Genomic DNA, 22,510 nt, shown 5'->3' with positions numbered 1-22,510 from the left:
CTCCTTGGAGTTTGAACCTGGAGCAGAAAAACATTGTATTTGTTTCCTAGGGCTGCCATAACAAAGTACCACAAACTGAATGGCTTAAAACAACAGAAATTTTTTGTCTCACAATTCTGGAGTGTAGAATTTTGAAATCAAGTTGTTGACAGGGGCATGCTCTCTCTGAAATCTGTAGGGGAGGATCCATCCTTGCCTCTTCTATCTTCTGGTGTTTGCTGGCAATCCTTGGCATTCCTTGGGTTTTAGATGTGTCACTCCAATCTCTACCTCCATTGTCAATGGCCATCTTCTCCCCACATGTCTCTGTCACTTCTCCTCTAATAAGGGGGCCAGACATATTGGATTGGCCACACTACTCCAGTATGACTTCGTCTTAACTTGAGTACATCTGCAAAGACCCTACTTCCCAATAAGATCACATTTGCAGGTATTGGGTGCTAGGACTTCAACATATATTTTGGCGGGATACAATTCAACCCCTAACAGACACAAAGCCTGAAACTATATGGAGCCCATTCGTCTGAAGAGAGAAGCCTAAAGGGACTCCCTAGATCCATGATCTACCATGGTTTCTGTGCTTTCCGAAGTCTAATGGGAGCTTTTTCCTGATTCTGTGAACTATACGTACCTAACCATATCTTTCAATTTTATTTGTTTACCCTTTTAAGACAGAATTGGTTTATGTTGCCTACAGCCAAAGTATCCTAACAGCTAGATGTAGTCTTCCAAGACAAATGGATTGAGTGTGGTGCACACACCCACACACACACAATCAGTCATCTCTCCCATCTCCCTTCCCCTTCGACCTCCATGAGTGAGATTGGCAAGAAGAGGCCAAAGGTTCCTTTGTCAACTCAAATGAAAACAAAAGACCTTTTATTTAAGGAGGGTGCCTCTCTCGCTCTGTATTTTAGTTCAAGAAGTTTGAATGGTTCACCAGCTGGATTATGTGGAATCCTTGCCTAAACTTATCACAGGGATATTGTGAAAACTAAGTAGGGGGAAGAGATTTGATAGCAAAACATGACCTACGAAGTGTTATGCAATAGTGAAGGCCATATCTTTAATCGACGAGTATAGAGAGTAAACTTTAGATCCAGAAGACCCCTGTTAATAGTCAATCTCTTGCCCTGCTTTATTTTCCTTTGTAAACACTTTTATTACCTGAAATTGTTTTATTTGTATTTATTTATTTACTCACCTATAGTCGGTCTTCTCCACTAGAAGACAAGTCCCACAAAGGTGGGGTTTGGTTTCACTGGCTTCAGTCTCCACAGTGCCTGAAGGAGTGAGTGAGTGAACAAATGAATGACTGAAAGAAGCTGCATTGTCAGGACTGAAGACAAATCACTTAACTTGAGGTTTTTGTTATTTGTTAGATTATCACAGGAATTAAGATAAACAAAGACTAGTTATTCACAATGTAGTTTTGAGACCAGTGGCATCAGCAACATCTGGGAGTTTGCTGGAATGCAGGTTCTCAGGCCCCAACTCAGACCCACTGAGTCAGAATTTGCATCTTAACAAGATACCCAAATGGGGGAGGGGTGTTCTGAAGATGGCGGAAGAGTAAGACGCGGAGATCACCTTCCTCCCCACAGATACACCAGAAATACATCTACACCTGGAACAACTCCTACAGAACACCTACTGAATGCTGGCAGAAGACCTCAGGCCTCCCAAAAGGCAAGAAACTCCCCACATACCTGGGTAGGGCAAAAGAAAAAAGGAAAAAACAGAGACAAAAGAATAGGGACGGCACCTGCACCAGTGGGAGGGAGCTGTGAAGGAGGAAAAGTTTCCACACACTAGGAAGCCCCTTCACAGGCGGAGACTGCGGGTGGCAGAGGGGGAAACTTCGGAGCCGCGGAGGAGAGCACAACAACAGGGGTGCGGAGGGCAAAGCGGGGAGATTCCCTCACAGAGGATCAGTGCCGACCGGCACTCACCAGCCCGAGAGGCTTGTCTGCTCTCCCGCCAGGGCAGGCGGATCTGCGAGCTGAGGCTCGGGCTTTGGTCGGAGCGCAGGCAGAGGACTGGGGTTGGCTGCGTGAACACAGCCTGAAAGGGTTACTGCACCACGGCTAGCCGGGAGGGAGTCCGGGAAAAGGTCTGGAGCTGCCAAAGAGGCAAGAGACTTTTTCGTCCCTCTTTGTTTTCTGGTGCGCGAGGAGAGGGGATTAAGGGCGCTGCTTAAAGGAACGCCAGAAACAGGCGCAAGCCGCGGCTAAAAGCACGAACCCCAGAGATGGGCGTGAGCCGCGGCAAAAAGCGCGGACCTCAGAGACGGGCGGGAGATGCCAAGGCTGCTGCTGCTGCCACCAAGGGGCCTGTGTGCGAGCACAGGTCACTATCCACACCCCTCTTCCGGGGAGCCTGTGCAGCCAGCCACTGCCAGGTTCCTGGGATCCAGGGACAACTTACCTGGGAGAACACACGGCGGGCCTCGGGCTGGTACAATGTCATGCCGGCCTCTGCCGCCGCAGGCTTGATCCGCAATCCGCGCCCCTCCCTCCCCCCGGCCTGAGTGAGCCAGAGCCCCCGAATCAGCGGCTCCTGTAACCCCTTCATGTCTGAGCAAAAAACAGATGCCCTCCAGCGACCTACACGCAGAGGCGGGGCCAAATTCAAAGCTGAGCCCCTGGGAGCTGTGAGAACAAAGAAGAGAAAGGGAAATCTCTCCCAGCAGCCTCAGAAGCAGCGGATTAAAGCTCCACAATCAACTTGATGTACCCTGCATCTGTGGATACATGAATAGACATGAATAGACAATGAATCATCCCAAATTGAGGAGGTGGACTTTGGAAGCAAGATTTATGATTTTTTCCCCTTCTCCTCTTTTTGTGAGTGTGTATGTGTATGCTTCTGTGTGAGATTTTATAGCTTTGCTTCCACCATTTGTCCTAGGGTTCTATCCGTCCGTTTTTTTTTTTAATTTTTTTCTTAATAGTTAATTTTAATAACTTTATTTTATTTTACTTTATCTTCTTTCTTTCTTTCCTTCCTTCCCTCCTTTAGACAACGAATCATCCCAAATTGAGGACATGGACTTTGAGAGCAAGATTTATGATTTTTTCCCCTTTTCCTCTTTTTCTGAGTGTGTATGTTTATGCTTCTGTGTGAGATTTTGTCTGTATAGTTTTGCTTCCACCATTTGTCATAAGGTTCTATCTGTCGGGGTTTTTTTTTAAATTTTTTTTCTTAATAATTATTTTTTAATTTAATAACCTTATTATATTTTAATTTATTTTATTTTACATTCTTTCTTTTTTCCCTCCTTCCCTTCTTCCTTCCTTCCTTCCTTCCTCCCACCATTCCTCCCTCCCTCCCTCCCTCCTTTCTTTCTTTCTTTCCTTCTTTCCTTCTTTTCTTCTTTGTTTCTTTCTTTCTTCCTTCCTTCCTTCCTTCCCTCCTTTCTTTCTTTCTTTCGTTCTTTCTTCCTACTTCTACTAATTCTTTCTCTCTACTCTTTCTCCGTTTTATTCTGAGCCATGTGGATGAAAGACTCTTGGTGCTGCAGCCAAGAGTCAGTGTTGTGCCTCTGAGGTGGGAGAGTCAACTTCAGGACACTGGTCAACAAGAGACCTCCCAGCTCCACATAATATCAAAAGGTGAAAATCTCCCAGATATCTCCATCTCAACACCAGCACCCAGCTTCACTCAATGACCAGCAAGCTACAGTGCTGGACACCCTATGCCAAACAACTAGCAAAACAGGAACACAACCCCACCCATTAGCAGAGAGGCTGCCTAAAATCATAATAAGTCCACAGACACCTCAAAACACACCCCCAGACGTGGACCTGCCCACCAGAAAGACAAGATCAAGCCTCATCCACCAGAACACAGACACTAGTCCCCTCCACCAGGAAGCCTACACAACCCACTGAACCAACCTTAGCCACTGGGGACAGATATCAAGAACAATGGAAACTATGAACGTGCAGCCTGCAAAAAGGAGACCCCAAACACAGTAAGATAAGCAAAATGAGAAGACAGAAAAACACAGCAGATGAAGGAGCAAAACAAAAACACACCAGACCTAACAAATGAAGAGGAAATAGGCAGTCTACCTGAAAAAGAATTCAGAATAATCAAAGTAAAGAGGATCCAAAATCTTGGAAATAGAATGGACAAAATGCAAGAATCAGTTAACAAGGACCTAGAAGAACTAAAGATGAAACAAACAATGATGAACAACACAATAAATGAAATGAAAAATACTCTAGATGGGATCAATAGCAGAATAACTGCGGCAGAAGAACGGATAAGTGACCTGGAAGATAAAATAGTGGAAATAACTACTGCAGAGCAGAATAAAGAAAAAAGAATGAAAAGAACTGAGGACAGTCTCAGAGACCTCTGGGACAACATTAAATGCACCAACATTCAAATTATAAGGGTTCCAGAAGAAGAAGAGAAAAAGAAAGGGACTGAGAAAATATTTGAAGAGATTATAGTTGAAAACTTCCCTAATATGGGAAAAGAAATAGTTAATAAAGTCCAGGAAGCACAGAGAGTCCCATACAGGATAAATCCAAGGAGAAATATGCCAAGACACATAGTAATCACTCCGTCAAAAATTAAATACAAAGAAAGCATCTTAAAAGCAGCAAGGGAAAAACAACAAATAACACACAAGGGAATCCCCATAAGGTTAATAACTGATCTCTCAGCAGAAACTCTGCAAGCCAGAAGGAACTGGCAGGACATACTGAAAGTGAGGAAGGAGAAAAACCTGCAACCAAGAATACTCTACCCAGCAAGGATCTCATTCAGATTTGATGGAGAAATTAAAACCTTTACAGACAAGCAAAAGCTGAGAGAGTTCAGCACCACCAAACCACCTTTACAACAAATGCTAAAGGAACTTCTCCAGGCAAGAAACACAAGAGAAGGAAAAGATCTACAATAACGAACTCAAAACAATGTAGAAAATGGGAATAGGAACATACATATCGAAAATTACCTTAAATGTAAATAGACTAAATGCTCCCACCAAAAGACCCAGATTGGCTGAATGGATACAAAAACAAGACCCATATATATGCTGTCTACAAGAGATGCACTTCAGACCTAGAGACACATACAGACTGAAAGTAAGGGGATGGAAAAAGATATTCCATACAAATGGAAACCAAAAGAAAGCTGGAGTAGCAATTCTCATATCAGACAAAGTAGACTTTAAAATAAAGACTATTACAAGAGACAAAGAACGGCAGTACATAATGATCAAGGGATCGATCCAAGAAGAAGATATAACAATTGTAAATATTTATGCACCCAACATAGGAGCACCTCAATACATAAGGCAAATACTAACAGCCATAAAAGGGGAAATCGACAGTAACACATTCATAGTAGGGGACTTTAACACCCCACTTTCACCAATGGACAGATGATCAAAAATGAAAATAAATAAGAAAACACCAGCTTTAAATGGTACATTAAACAAGATGGACTTAATCGATATCTATAGGACATTCTATCCTAAAACAACAGAATACATATTTTTCTCAAGTGCTCATGGAACATTCTCCAGGATAGATCATATCTTGGGTCACAAATCAAGCCTTGGAAAATTTTAAAAAATTGAAATTGTATCAATTATCTTTTCTGAAAAGAATGCCATAAGACTAGATATCAATTACAGGAAAAGAACTGTAAAAAATACAAACACATGGAGGCTAAACAATACACTACTTAATAACGAAGTGATCACTGAAGAAATCAAAGAGGAAATCAAAAAATACCTAGAAACAAATGACAATGGAGACACGATGACCCATAACCTATGGGATGCAGCAAAAACAGTTCTAAGAGGGAAGTTTATAGCAATACAAGCCCACCTTAAGAAACAGGAAACATCTCAAATAAACAACCTCACCTTGCACCTAAACAATTAGAGAAAGAAGAACCAAAAAAACCCAAAGTTAGCAAAAGGAAAGAAATCGTAAAAATCAGATCAGAAATAAATGAAAAAGAAATGAAGGAAACAATAGCAAAGATCAATAAAACTAAAAGCTAGTTCTTTGAGAAGATAAACAAAATAGACAAACCATTTGCCAGACTCATCAAGAAAAAAAGGGAGAAGACTCAAATCAATAGAATTAGAAATGAAAAAGGAGAAGTAACAAGAGACACTGCAGAAATAGAAAAGATCATGAGAGATTACTACAAGCAAGTCTATGCCAATAAAATGGACAACCCAGACGAAATGAACAAATTCTTAGAAATGCACAACGTGCCAACACTGAATCCAGAAGAAATAGAAAATATGAACAGAACAATCACAAGCACTAAAATTGAAACTGTGATTAAAAATCTTCCAACAAACAAAAGCCCAGGACCAGATGGCTTCACAGGCGAATTCTATCAAACATTTAGAGAATAGCTAACACCTATCCTTCTCAAACTCTTCCAAAATATAGCAGAGGGAGGAACACTCCCAAATTCATTCTACAAGGCCACCATCACCTTGATACCAAAACTAGACAAGGATGTCACAAAGAAAGAAAACTACAGGCCAATATCACTGATGAACATAGATGCAAAAATCCTCAAGAAAATACTAGCAAACAGAATCCAACAGCACATTAAAAGGATCATACACCATGATCAAGTGGGGTTTATACCAGAAATGCAAGGATTCTTCAATATACGCAAATCAATCAATGTGATAAACCATATTAACAAATTGAAAGAGACAAACCATATGATCATCTCAATAGATGCAGAGAAAGCTTTTGACAAAATTCAACACCAATTTATGATAAAAACCCTGCAGAAAGTAGGCATAGAGGGAACTTTCCTCAACATAATAAAGGCCATATATGACAAGCCCACAGCCAACATCATCCTCAATGGTGAAAAACTGAAAGCATTTCCACTAAGATCAGGAACAAGACAAGGTTGCCCACTCTCACCACTCTTATTCAATACAGTTTTAGAAGTACTAGCCACAGAAATCAGAGAAGAAAAGGTAATAAAAGGATTCCAAATCGGAAAAGAAGAAGTAAAGCTGTTACTGTTTGCAGATGACATGATACTATACATAGAGAATACTAAAGATGTTACCAGAAAACTACTAGAGCTAATCAATGAATTTGGTAAAGTTGCAGGACACAAAATTAATGCACAGAAATCTCTGGTATTCCTATACACTAATGATGAAAAATCTGAAAGTGAAATCAAAAAAACACTCCCATTTACCACTGCAACAAAAAGAATAAAATATCTAGGAATAAACCTACCTAAGGAGACAAAAGACCTGTATACAGAAAATTATAAGACACTGATGAAAGAAATTAAAGATGATACAAATAGAGGATATAGGGAGGGGGCAGGGTAAGCTTTGAGAAAGTGAGAGAGTGGCATGGACATATATACACTACCAAACCTAAAATAGATAGCTAGTGGGAAGCAGCCGCACAGCACAGGGAGATCAGCTAGGTGGTTTGTGACCACCTAGAGGGGTGGGATAGGGAGGGTGGGAGGGAGGAAGATGCAAGAAGGAAGTGATATGGGAACATATGTATATGTGTAACTGATCCACTTTGTTATAAAGCAGAAACTAACACACCATTATAAAGCAATTATACCCCAATAAAGATGTTAAAAAAAAAGATACCCAAATGATTTATCTGCACAGTATAGTTTGAGAAGCCTTGAATATGAAAGGTACATGAAACTGTTCATTTATTAAGGTAAATGAAACTGTAAAATAATAAACACATACATTGTCATTATTATAGTGTTGCCATATGTCCCTTGCTGTTTCAGTTGAGTGTCAAAGGCAGGTATCCCAAGGGCCTAGTAAAGCACAATATTTCATACAGGACAGTGATAGTAACAATGCATAATAATCTTAGAGGAGCTCTGATATATTTCTAGAGAGAATATTCTGGCAAAAAATATTTACAATCATACCAAAACCCTTTACATTTTTACATACATGAAAAAAAATTTAACAAGATGTCCAGCATAGTCTTAAATTGGGGGAAAATGGAGACAATTTGAAACAGTAGATTTAATGGTTTAAAATAAATTATGTTTATCCAAACAGTAGAAAGCTTGCAATCACATTAAGTATTGTACAAATATATGTATTATTAATACAATAACTAAGCAAGACTCATGCAGCATAATTTTTTTTCAGCATAATTTTTTAAAACTATTTTATTTGTTTCCCATTCTGCCTGTTGACGTGAGAAAAGGTATTTATATTTCGCTCCTTGGATGAAAATCAGGGCAGCTTTTATAAAACACTTGGACCCTCTTAGATCATGAAAAGTGCTCCCAACATCAGTGGTCCTTTTAAAAAAAAAATCTCACTTTGGTAAGAGATAGTCCAGTTCCAAGTAAAAATTTAAATGTCAATCTTCATTCAAGGTTAAATTTTCTCCTTCCTCCACCTGTGCTTCCCACAGCTTCACCACCTACAGTGCTAGTTCTTAAAGGATGGCTAGGAATTATACACAAAGAAAGGGTCAGGGAAGGCAGTACAGATGGAAGGAACAGTCTAAACAAAGTGAGAAGCAACAAAAAGCACACCTTCCTTGGTGGACTCTAAGGAAACCATCCTGCCAAGATAAAGTCCTCATAAATGGCAATAAACTCTCAGAAGCTGCCAGAAATTCAACCTATCAAAACTAAGTAGAATTTGAAATTTGCAAAAGGAATACTGCATGTGTGTGCCAATAGTATTGTGAGCTGTTGAGAGCATTGGTTTGAGAGTTAACCAGGTGTAAGTTCAAATCCCAAGTTTGCCACTTAGTAGCTGGATGACCTTGAGCAAATTGCTTAAGCTCCCTAAGCTTCAGTTTCCTCATCTGTAAAATGTCCCCTTAGGTTGTGAGGATTAAGTAACGTAATGCATACAAAGAACTAGACACTGTGCCTGGGACACAGATAGTGCTCAACAAAAGGCTAAATGTTGCCTTCATGACTCAGGAAACTGCAAGCTTGAACTTACCCTTCCCAGTGGTCAAGGATTGGAAACAACTGTCATTTGCAATTCCTACTGAGAAGTTGAGGTTGCCATCTGCCCCTGCCCCCTTCCCAAGAACCATCCTCTTCCCAGAAAAATGCAAGAGAGGTATTCACTGTGGCCCTGGAAGCCACAGGGCAAGACCCAGTCTCAAACTGGGCTCAGAAAAAGAGAGACATTTCTTTCAAGTAAGTACTTAGAGAAGACAAATTTTTAGAGACCAGTTAGACTGGAGTCCGGAGAGCCCTTCCAGAAAGCTCTGCCTTTTCTAAAATAATCTCAGGATATTCTTGAGATGCTGGAGGTCAGGGAAGTGAAACCCAATAATGATGGATTACATTTTCCACCAGCCTGGACGAAGGGGAGAAGAAGTCATGGAAGAAGGAGTGGTTTAAAATATTTTTGAAAAATTATTCATTTTAAATTTGTTAACAAATTAAAATTTATACTTGATTAAAAGCAACAGTCCCATAACTCACTCCTTGCCATCCAGTGTCCTGTTCCCAGAGACAACTATTTCTAATTCTTTTAGCTCTTTCTCCTGGGTGTCAAGTCCATATCTCTATACAGTGAAGCCTCACTACTCGATGGGTCCATATTTGTGAATTTGTCTACTAGCTAAAATTTATTTGTAACTCCAGAATTAATACTCAAGGTGCTTTTGTGGTAGACAACAAAAAAATTTGAGTCATCTCTAACATGCTTTTGCCCAGGTGAGGTAGAGCAAGGTAGTAGTCTGCCTTCTTGTTTCAGCTCTCACACAGATGTCTTCAAAAATAATCAATAAAAAATCTATAATAGGAAAATAAAAGAGTTTTATTTGACCCAAATTAAGGACTATGGTCAGGGAGACAGCCTCTCAGATTAATCTGAGGAGCTGCTCTGGAGAAGCATGGTTTTCAGCACAGTTGTACATCTTGTCAGAACAAAGAACATCAAACAAGTCAGGGACACCATCCTTTCAAGGTTTCAAAAATAAACAGATCAGCACATACACAGCAAGTCAGTATGTCCTTGACACCTAGGAAGGCAGTCTTAACACTGAAGGAATACCCAGCATTGGCATCACAGGAAGAGAGGCATTTAATCTTTATTGTTAATGTGGACATTCTTTACTTCTAGTCAATGTACTTTTTTCTTTAATGATTAAAGCAGATGTACAATGTATGTTTGATAGACCACAAACAGGCTGTTTAGGTTAACATAAAATTTAAGTCAAATCATGTATAATCCAGAAACCAGACGTTCCCATACCTCAATATGTGAAAATTTCCTTCCATTATTTCTCCCTTCTGATTGAAAATCTTTCAATAGAAAGCACTGATGATCAAAATATTTGTCCCTCAATGTCAGGGTAGTTGCTGCCTGCCCTGGGTCCATCATGTCCCTCAGTGTTAGGCTTCCGTTTTTGTTGTTTATACATGTAAAGAGATTTGCCTAAGAGGGAGGTGGCCCATCGTTCAAGCAGAGTGCCTTCACTGAGCAGGGCTGCAGCGGAGCAGAGCCTGAGTGCAGCTGGAACCAAGTGGAGCACAGCCCCAGCATGCGGCGGAGACAATGACCCTGCCTGGCCCTGCCCCTGAGGCAGACCTGGCAAGGAGGAAGACTGTCAGGTGCTCTCCATTCAGAGCCATGTCATCTGTGGCTACATGGGCAATCAGGCGGTCACACTCCCACTACATGTTTTGGGGTTCAAGATTGATGTAGTGAACTCTGTCCAGTTTTTAAACCACACAGGCTACTCACACTGGAATGGCCAAGTGCTGAACTCAGATGAGCTCCACGAGCTGTATGACGGGCTGGAGCTGAACAACATGAACAAATATAACTATGTGCTCACAGGTTACATGAAAGATAAGTTCTTCCTGGCCATGGTGGTGGACACCAGGAAGGAGCTGAAGCAGCAGAACTCCAGGCTCTTGGTCATGTGCGTCCCCGTGATGGGAGACAAGTGGAACAGAGAAGTTTCCATCTACCTCCCTGAGGACCTTCTTCTGGTTTACAGAGAGAAGGGCATGCCAGTTGCAGACATCATAACCCCCAACCAATTTGAGACTGAGTTGCTGAGCGGCAGAAAGATTCACAGCCAAGAAGAAGACTTAGCAGTGAGTGATGGACGTGCTGCACTTAATGGGCCTCAACACAGTGGTCATCACCAGCTTAGACCTGCCATCCCCAAGGGGCATTAACTACCTGATCATGCCAGGGAGCCAGATGACCCAGATCCCTGACGGCACCGTGATGATGCAGAGCATCCTCATGGAGATGTGCAAGGTGGACACAGTCTCCATAGGCACCGGGGACCTCTTCACTGCCGTGCTCTTGGCATGGATGCACAAGCAACTCAACAGTCTCAAGGTGGCCTGTGAAAATACTGTGTCGGCCATGCACCATGTTCTGCAGCAGACCATCAAGTGTGCAAAAGCCAAGGCTGTGGAAGGACTGAAGCCCAGCCCAGCCCAGCTGTAGCTGAGGACTGTCCAGAGCAAGAAGGACATCAAGAACCCAGAGATCATCATCCAGGCCATAGTGCTGGGAGAGCCGTATGAACCCACCTCCTTAACACCCAGCGTTAGGTGTCTCCATTTCCATCCTTGTGAAAAATGTAACGTCTGCCTTAGAGCTGTGACCAAAATTTGACATTTTTTTCATTCATGAGAAAAAAAAAAGAGATTTGCCTAGTTATCCACTTGGGGGGTGGGAGGGAGGGGGTGTCTAATCAGACATAGTGAACAAGCACAGACGTATGCTAATGGGGAAACATTTTATAGGCTATACATTTTATCAATTATGTTGAATTGTCACATAAACATTGTTACACCTGCTTTTCTTAAAATTTTATTTTGTTTATATTTTTATACAGCAGGTTCTTATTAGTCATCAGTTTTATACACATCAGTGTATACATGTCAATCCCAATCACCCAATTCATCACACCCCCACCCCTGCTGCTTTCCCCCCTTGTGTCCATACGTTTGTTCTCTACGTCTGTGTCTCAATTTCTGCCCTGCAAACCGGTTCATCTGTACCATTTTTCTAAGTTCCACATATGTGTGTTAATATACGATATTTGTTTTTCTCTTTCTGACTTACTTCACTCTGTATGACAGTCTCTAGATCCATCCACGTCTCAAAAAGTGACCCAATTTCATTCCTTTCTATGGCTGAGTAATATTCCATTGTATATATGTACCACATCTTCTTTATCCATTTGTCTGTCGATGGGCATTTAGGTTGCTTCCAATGACCTGGCTATGTTACACCTGCTGTAAACAGTAGGCTTAAAGCAAGTAGTGATACATGTCCTGAGTAGCTTCATAGCCAGGAAAAGAATAACAATACATACTATGACAATGATAATCATTTGTAAGCAAAATGGGAAAAAAATGTCTGATCTTGTAGCCATTTCACTCTTTTGGGAAATTGTGTGTGTGTGTGCCTCTACTTCTCCAGAGCTGTTGATATAAGTGCAGCAAGTAGTGCGAGCAATAATGTAAATGGTTCCTTGTTTAACCAACAAAAATATGAGGCAATTCTGTTATCTAATATTATATGGGCTAAGGAATTTAGGGATGTCTGTTATGCTGCAATGCTTTTTTTCAGTTTCCTCAACTATTTGACCAATGGTGGGTGATAGATTTCTAATCATATCTCTGTTTACACATACTCCTGCATTAGGAACCAAGATTGCCAAAAGATTTTGTCATGAGATATCTTGGTATCTTGCTAACATGGATCTCTTGACTCTGTAATGAAGAGAGAAAGGAGGTTCATCTACTTACTTATGTATAGACAATGGAGTAACATATTATCCTAGTAAAAATAAACCTTCTATTTGCCAGCTAGTAAGACTATGTGCCCATCTTTAGGAAAGTGGATCAATTCCAATACCACACGAAGACAAAACATGGGGGAGCACAAGTGATCCCTCCTAGAGTGCTCTCATTGATAGCTTCATCAGTTGGAAGTTTTGTTAATGCGGTATTAAACCATGGGTCATTTCTCTTGTAGGCTTTCCAAAACCTATCTGTATGGTATTTGATGTAAGGGAGTTGCTGGCATAATTTTCTTGTGTTTTTCTCTTTAAGACATTTGTTAATTAAGTAAGGAACAGAGTGAGGTGTCCTAGGGTAAGTTGTGTCAGGTCTCTAAGGATCATGGATAGTATCAGACAAAGGATAGACAAATTAATATGTTAAAGAATTTGAACCTGAAAGGTTAGGCCAGAGGGAGGTCAGTCAAGGTGGGTGGTAATGTTAGAAGCATCTGAAAAGTCATGATATAGGTGTTAGGAGGGGCCAAATTGGTCTTGTACTGATGGAGGAATTTGACGACAAATCCAACAGTCAGTTAGGTTGCCTCCAGGAGCTATACTCTGTGACAACTTTACTAAAGAATTTTCTTTCCATTTTGAACATTGCATCAAAAGTATAGCTAGAAGTAAAACAATAACTTTCAATTTTGATAGGGAGATGAGTATTTGGTAAACAGTACAATTGAATTAATAGGATGAGTCTTACAGGCCCAGTCCAGATTCTTGGGTCAGCTGTCTACCATTGTTGTCATATTTTTGTCCTGGTGTGGATGTCATCTGAGGTCAGAAGTCCTTTCTATAAAACACTCAGGTGCAGAGGCTTTCTTAAGTCAGAAATATTAATTCAAGAGTCAATTCCCGTAAGTTTCACTGTACATGAGCTACTTAAGAATACCTGATAAGGATCCTTTCATCTAGGTTGGAGTGTCCTTTATATGATGTCTTTTCCAGTAAGCATGATCTCCTGGATGCAGGTCATGTGGCATCTGATCTTCATCCAAAGATAGATTACTGTGATTAGCTTCAGAAGCAAGCTTAGAATATCCTTTCAATAATTCAATAAACTTTACAATAATGTAACATAGCAACAAAGAGGGATCTTGGATGTAGGTAGTAAATAGAAAACCTCGGTATATACAAAACTTCAATATCCACAAAGATATATTATGGAAAAATGATTTTTCTCTCTAAATTATCTTCATTTTTCACCAAATATAGTCAAATTAAGACTGATTTATTTTCAAAAATAAGTTTGATTTCAATAAACTTGGCCTGATTATTTACATAAGTGGAATTGATCGTATAGGTTCTTTTAAATTTGGCTTTGCTGGAACTTTTCAAGAGGAATCTCAAATTGAACTTTTAAAAGTCCTCTCAAGATGAGGAAAGCCATGCCAAGAACTTGCCATCAGATTCTGCCTGCAATACCTACAGATTTAGGTGTATACCTCTCTTCTTGAAGTCTAAAATATCTTGAGGTTCCTGCACCTGCCAGGAAGTGGTCTTCTTTATTCACCTGGAAATGCTGCTGGGAACCTAAGGATTTCCAATCTCTGGAGGGATCAAGTAGAGAGGAAAGATAAATGCTTCAATCTGCTTATAAAGATATAATTTACATAATTGCTGTAAGTTATAATTAGCTTAAGAGGAAAGGTTCCCTTATGTCTGGAAGACAAAAATTAAAAGCCAGTAATATTTCAGACAAAAAGTCATAAAAATTGTATTTACCAGTTCATTCAATCCCATGTAATTAATTTTTGTTCTGCTCAAGTCCAGTTTTTCCATTAGTTGTATTGACCTTGCCTGAAGATTGAAGGTGACAGTGACAGTGATAATTTCAAGAAATTTTCAAGTTTTTTTTTTTAAGATTCATATGATTTGCCCAATGAAATGAGTGTCTTGATCACTGGGGATTGTGGAAAATATTCTCCAAGTGGAAAATACATTTTCTAACAGTTTCTTTACCATTGTGACATCATCAGCCTTGCAGAAAGAGAAGGCTTTAACCCATCACATGAAAAATGGGGTTCGTCAGAGAACTGGGAAGAATCCAGTAGCCATCTTGGGTTTCCCATAACCCTGACTGTTTAATTCACAGGTATTGCTTACCCACCTTAATATCTCTCATTTAGGAACAGACTGTTGCCTTGTTACAAGGACATCAGGGTGGCAAAATCCTGCCAATGAGGGGTCAATTTTCTTGCAGAATTGGAATGGATTTTATCTATACAGATTCTGTTGTTGTTGCCTTTGCATGAAAGTCATCTAGGGCATTCTCCTGATACTTGGGTTCAGTCCCTTTAGCATAAGCCTCAATTTTGATGACAACATAACATTTTATGTCAGGACATATAAGACTTCCAGGAATTTCATATAATTTCTGGAACTCATAATATACACTTATGTAGATATAACATGAAGAAGACTTAATATTACCTTTTATTTGACAATGCTTCCCACATAATTTAACATACTGAATAAACCTAATTAGTTTAATATCTCTCTTTGAGATGCTTCAGGACAAAAATCACTTTCTTTTCCCTTAGCAAAATGCATTTCCATTCTTCATACTTTCTTTTACTGAAAACACACATCTTATTTTCATTGTATACTGAAATATTTCCCTTATTATTTCTAATATCTTTAATTACCTATATATTATCAATTTTAACCTTTAAAAAAACCTTAATCTCTGGCAAAAACCAAGATGCAAGCAATTGTGAACTGTTTGTCATATCAGCATTTCCTGATTGGCAAACTTGTGAACATATTCCATAATCTCTAAAAACATACATTTTCTCATAACCCAATTTCTTCCCTCAATGGGGTACAAGACGTCTTTCCAACAAACTCAAGCATCTTTAGTTTTTCTCTAATAAGGAGACAAAAGTAGGTAAATTTAGACTTTCTTAGCAATTAATGTTTTAGTGTTTTACCTTAATTGGAAGTGATCTGTATATTCAATGAACTCTTATCATTTAACTTAATCTAGGAAAATTCTAAAGTTTCAAGTCTGGAGAAACTATTTTTAGGTAGACATACCACAAAACAATCATTCTTAAAGAGTTCACTTAAAAACTTTTATCCCATTTATCCTCTATTTATTACTTACAAAAATATCATCTTACCAAGTTAATTTTCTTGTCGACAAATTTTGTAACAGAGATAATATGAGCTTATTGACTTTTAGTAAACCTAGGTTAAAGTATTATAGTTAATGTTTATGACTCTAAAGACATGTCTGTATTAATCAAACCAAAAACTTATACTTGTTTTTACTCATTAAAGATTAATCCTAGATCACATGATCTTTTAAAGATTTGGGAATAGTTTTTTGTTATATTTGGAAATATTTGATTTGGGGGTAGAGTTAAGATGGTGGAGTAGGAGGATGTGGAGTTTGTGTCTCCTCACAAGTACAAGAATGCATCAGAGCAATTCTCGCAGAGCACCTACTGAGCACTAATGAGGGACCTCAGACACCTAAGGGGACGGGAGGAATCCCCGCACAACCGGGTAGGATGTGAGAGAGAAGGAAGGGGTAAAGAAAAGTGGAGGCGGGATGGGACCAGCACCACTGAGGTGGGGCTGGGAGAGAAGAGAGGGGTCACCAGGGACAGAGAGGGACCTTCAGGGGATAGGGGGTTTGGAGGGGAATGCAACAGTCAGTCAGTGGAGGGTAGGACAGAGTGGGACCTATGCACATGGTCCATGCCACAGCCCTGCACACCCCAGCCTGAGCTGTGTTCCCTGGTAGGGAAGAAGGCTGGGTGCCAGAGAGTGGAATTTGGAGGGTGGACCCAGGCAGGGGATGGCTGTTGGTGGTGGGGAGGCAGCATGGGGCAGCAGGAAGTGAGGCACCATTGATGAGTGGAACACAATTGGCAGGACCTCCATTGTAGCACCCTTCCCCACCTGCTGGCCCAACCTCCTCGGGCAGTGGCACAGGTGCACACCTGATCTGGCTCATCCTCCCCTCAAGCCAGGTTCTCCCCTGCCTGCTCAGGCCCTGGTGAGCCTGCTAGTGTCCTGGGCCTGAGCCCCACACCAGCCAAAGCCTCTGCAGGCCACGTGGGTACTGGACCTGAGCCCTGCCACCACCAAAGTCTCCTCTGGCCATGTGGGTCCCAGTGGACCCAAGCACCGCACACCCCACAAAGCCTCCACAGGCTGCGTGGGTCCTGGCGGCCCATGTGTGTCCCCTGATGGGACCTCCTCTGGCCTTATGGGTCCAGACAGACTGAGCACTGCCCACCTTCAAGGCCCTCTCTGGTTTCACAAGCCCCTGCAGGCACACACATGGAAGCCTGCACCCCAGCTGGTTTACACAGGCACATGTGCTCTGGGCCAGCTTCAGGAGCAGATGCTGGTTGAAAGGAATACATGCAGAGGTGAGGCTGACACAGCAGGTCCAGAGACCTACCTAGAGGTCTTGGAGGGCCAGCTGGGGAGGCAGAGTTGCATGCACTTCACCGTGGGAACAAGGACACTCATAGTGGAGGTACCAGGGAATTGTTTAAAATTAATTAATTTATTTTTTTTGCTGTTGTTGTGTTTTGTTTTGTTGTTTCATTTTCATTTTTTCTAATATATTTTTAACTTTTCTAATTTTATTTTATATTTTATTCTTTGTTATTGTTCTGTTCTTTTTTGTTGTCTGTTTTTTATTTTTTTGTTGTTGTTGTTTTGGTTTTCTGTTGGTTTGTTCTTTGGATATTTTTGTGTTGTTTTCTTTCATTGTGTTTTTTATTTTCTTTTGCTTTTATGTTCTTTTATTATTTCTTTTTTTATTTTTGTTTTTGTCATTTTTGTGTGTTTGTCTTTTGTTCTCTTAGCTTTTCTTTTATTTTCTTTTATTTTTTGTTTTCTGTTTATGTTAGTTTTGTTTTTATTATTGGTTTTGAACTCTCTTGTTTGTTTGGGTGTCTTCTGGTTTTATGCTTTCCTTGTGATTTTTTTTTTCTTGTTGTTGTTGTTTGCTTGTTGCTTTGCTTTTTGTTTGCTTGGATTTGTTTTTCTAATTTGTTTTGGGTTTTATTTGTCTGTTTGTTTTCTTTTCTTTTTTTGTTTGTGTGTTTGTTCGGTTTTGTTTTTATTATTTGCATTGGTCTTTGTCTGTTTTCTGTTTGTTTTTTACTTGCCATGCCATGCAACCTGTGGGGTCTTGGTTCCCAGGCCAAGGGTCAGGTCTGAGCCCCTGTGGTGGGAGCGCCAAGTCCAAGACAATAGACTAACAGAGAACTTCAGGCACCTGGGAATACAAATTGGTGTGAGCTCTCCCAGAGGTCCTCATCTCAGCACCAAGACCTGACTCCACCCAACAGCCTACAAGCTCCAGTGCAGGAAGCCTCAAGCCGAACTACCAGCAAAACAGGAACACAGCTCCACCCATCAACAAAAATGAGACAGTAGAAAAATATGTCACAGATGAAGGAAAAAGGTAAAAATCCACAAGACCAAATAAATGAAGAAGAAATAGGTAATCTACCTAAAAAAGAATTCAGAGTAATGATAGTAAAGATTATCCAAAATCTCAGAAATAGAATGGAGGCACAGATCAAGAAAATACAAGAAATGTTTAACAAGGACCCAGAAGAACTAAAGAAAAAACAGTGATGAACAACACCATAAGTGAAATGAAAATACACTAGAAGGAATCAATAGCAGAATAACTGAGGCAGAAGAATAAATAAGTGAGCTGGAAGATAGAATTGTGGAAATAACTGCCACAGAGCAGAATAAAGAAAAAGGAATAAAAAGAAATGAGGAGAGTTTCAGAGACCTCTGGGACAACATTAAGCTCACCAACATTCAAATTATAGGGGTCCCAGAAGAGGAAGAGAAAGAAAAATGGTCTGAGAAAATATTTGAAGAGATTATAGTCAAAAACTTCCCTAAGAGGGGAAAGGAAATAGTCAATCAAGTCCAAGAAACACATAGAGTCTCATACAAGATAAACCCAAGGAGAAACACACCAAGACATATATTAACCAAATTATCAAAAATTAAATACAAAGAAAAAATATTAAAAGCAACAAGGGAAAACAAAAATTAACATACAAAGGAATTCCCATAAGGTTATCAGCTGATTTTTCAGCAGAAACCCTGCAGGCCAGAAGGGAGTTGCAGGTTATATTTAAAGTGATGAAAGGGAAAAACTACAAGCAACATTAATCTACCCAGCAAGGATATCACTCAGATTCAACAGAGAAATCAAAAGCTTTTCAGACAAGCAAAAGCTAAGAGATTTCAGCACCACCAGACCAGCTTTACAACAAATGCTAAAGGAACTTCTCTAGGCGAGAAACACAATAGAAGAAAAAGACCTTCAAAAACAAACCCAAAACAATTAAGAAAATGGTAATAGGAACATACATATTGATAATTACCTTAAATGTAAATGGACTAAATGCTCCAACCCAAAGATACAGACTGGCTGAATGGATACAAAAACAAGACCCATAAATATGCTGTCTACAAGAGACCCACTTCAGACCTAGGGACACATGCAGACTGAAAGTGAGGGGATGGGAAAAGATATTCCATGCAAATGGAAAGCAAAAGAAAGCTGCAGTAGCAATACTCATATCAGACAAAATAGACTTTAAAATAAAGTCTGTTACAAGAGACAAGGAAGGACACTACATAATGATCAAGGGATCAATCCAAGAAGAGGACATAACAATTATAAATATTTATACACCTAACATAGGAGCACCACAATACATAAGACAAATGTTAACAGCCATAAAAGGTGAAATCAAGAGTAACACAATAATAGTGGGGGACTTTAACAGTACACTTACACCAATGGATAGATTATCCAGACAGAAAATTAATAAGGAAACTCAAGCTTTAAGTGACATAATAGACCAGATAGGTTTAATTGATATTTATAGAACATTCCACCCAAAAGTGGCAGAATACAGTTTCTTCTCAAGTGCACGTGAAACATTCTCCAGGATAGATCACATCTTGGGTCACAAATCAAGCCTCGGTAAATTTAAGAAAATTGAAATTGTATCAAGCATCTTTACTGACCACGATGTTATGAGATTAGAAATCAATTACAAAAAAAACTGTAAAAATCACAAACACATGGAGGCTAAACAATATGCTACTAAATAACCAAGATCACTGAAGAAATCAAAAAGGAAATAAAAAAATACCTAGAAGAAAATGACAATGAGTACACGATGACCCAAACCTATGGGATGTAGCAAAAGCAGTTCTAAGAAGGAAGTTTATAGCCATACAATTCTATCTCAAGAAACAAGAAAAAATCTCATATAAACAACCTAACCTTACACCTAAAGCAACTAGAAAAAGAAGAACAAAGAAAACCCAAAGTTAGTAGAAGGAAAGAAATCATAAAAATCAGAGCAGAAATAAGTGAAATAGAAATGAAGAAAACAATAGCAAAGATCAATGAAACTAAAAGCTTGTTCTTTGAGAAGATAAACAAAACTGAAAAACCTGTATCCAGACTCATCAAGAAAAAAAGAGGTGAGGACTCAAATCAATCAAGTTAGAAATGAAAAAGGAGAAATTACAATTGACACCACAGAAATATAAAGGATCATAAGAGACTATTATAAGAAACTATACACCAATAAAATGAAAAACATGAAAGAAATGGACAATTTCTTAGAAAAGTACCACCTTCTAAGACTGAACCAGGAAGAAACAGAAAATATAAACAGATCAATCATAAGTAATGAAATTGAAACTGTGATTAAAAATCTTCCAACAAACAAAAGTCCAGGACCAGGTGGCTTCACAGGTGAATTCTATCAAACTTTTAGAGAAGAGCTAACACTGATACTTCTCAAACTCTCCTAAAACATTGCAGAGGAAGGAACACTCCCAAGCTCATTCTACAAGGCCACCATCACCGTGACACCAAAACCAGACAATGATACTACAAAAATAAAACATTATAGACGAATATCACTGATGAACTTACACGCAAAAATCCTCAACAAAATACTAGGAAACAGAATCCAACAACACATTAAAAGAATCATACACCATAATCAAATGAGACTAATCCAAGGGATGCAAGGATTCTTGAAAATGCACAAATCAATCAATGTGACACACCATATTAACAAATTAAAGAATAAAACCCATATGATCATCTCAATCGATGCAGAAAAGCTATTGACAAAATTCAACACCCATTTATGTTAAAAAAATAAAAACAACCCTCCAGAAAGTGGGCACACAGGGAACCTACCTCAAAATAATAAAGGTCATATACGACAAACCCACAGCAAACATCATTCTGAATGGTGAAAAACTAAAACCATACCCTCTAAGATCAGGAACAAGACAAGGATGTCCACGTTCACTACTGTTATTCAACATAGTTTTGGTAGTCCTCGCCATGGCAATCAGAGAAGAAAAAGAAATAAAAGGAAAACAAATTGGAAAAGAAGAAGTAAAACTGTCACTGTTTGCAGATAACATGATACTATACACAGAGAATCCTAAAGATGCCTCCAGAAAACTATTAGAACTAATCAGTGAATTTAGTAAGGTTTCAGGAAACCAAATTAATGCACAGAAATCTCTTCCATTCATATACACTAACAATGAAATATCAGAAAGAGAAATTAAGGAAACACTCCTATTTACCATTGTGACAAAAAGAATAAAATATCTAGGAATAAACCTACCAAAGGAAGGAAAAGACCTGTACTCAGAAAACTATAAGATACTGTTGAAAGAAATCAAAGACAACACAAACAGATGGAGAGATATACCATGTTCTTGGATTAGAAGAATCAATATTGTCAAAATGACTATACTACCCAAAGCAATCTACAGATTCAATGCAATACCTATCAAATTACCAATAGCATCTTTCTCAGAATTAGAAAAAAAATTTTTTACAATTTGTATGGAAACACAAAAGACCTCGAATAGCCAAGGCAATCTTGAGAAAGAAAAACAGAGCTGCAGGAATCAGGCTCCCTGACTTCAGACTATATTACAAAGCCACAGTAATCAAGACAATATGGTACTGGCACAAAAACAGAAAGGTAGATCAATGGAACAGGATAGAAAGCCCAGAGATAAATCCACTCACCTATGGTCACCTAATCTATGACAAAGGAGGCAAGAATAGACAATGGAGTAAAGACAGTCTCTTCAATAAGTGATGCTGGGAAAACTGGACAGATACATGTAAAAGAATAGAATTAGAACACTCCCTAACACCATACACAAAAGTAAACTCAAAATGGATTAAAGACCTAAATATGACTGGACACTATAAAACTCTTAGAGGAAAATATAGGCAGAACACTCTATGACATAAATCACAGCAAGATCTTTTTTGACCTACCTCCTAGAGTAATGCAAATTAAAACAAAAATAAACAAATGAGACCTAATTAAACTTAAAAGCTTTTTCATAGCAAAGAAAACCACAAACAGGACAAAAAGACAACCCTGGAATGGGAGAAAATATTTGCAAACAAAGCAACTGACAAGGGATTAAGATCCAAAATATACAAACAGCTCATGCAGCTCAATATCAAAAAAACAAACAACCCAATCCAAAAATGGGCTAAAGACCTAAACAGACATTTCTCCAAAGAAGACATACAGATGGCCAACAAACATGTGAAAAGATGCTCAACATCATTAATTATTAGAGAAATGAAAATCAAAACTACAATGAGGTATCACCTCACA

At 39.2% G+C, this 22,510-nt stretch overlaps 1 protein-coding gene across 1 annotated transcript in view; it reads left to right on the top strand.

Annotated features, from left to right (window-relative positions):
• Positions 1 to 22,510, top strand: part of LOC132506223 (pyridoxal kinase-like) — a 50,865-nt gene that overhangs the window by 15,844 nt on the left and 12,511 nt on the right. Inside the window, 2 exon segments of the mRNA XM_060124776.1 lie at positions 10,581 to 11,100; positions 11,102 to 11,563. Coding sequence (XP_059980759.1) covers positions 10,581 to 11,100; positions 11,102 to 11,563 — 982 coding nt within the window.

The sequence above is a fragment of the Lagenorhynchus albirostris genome, chromosome 15 (genome assembly GCF_949774975.1).
Source record: "Lagenorhynchus albirostris chromosome 15, mLagAlb1.1, whole genome shotgun sequence".
In the NCBI taxonomy this organism is placed as follows: domain Eukaryota; kingdom Metazoa; phylum Chordata; class Mammalia; order Artiodactyla; family Delphinidae; genus Lagenorhynchus; species Lagenorhynchus albirostris.
The sequence above is the reverse complement of the archived record's forward strand: the minus strand, read 5'-3'. Positions and strand labels throughout refer to the sequence as shown.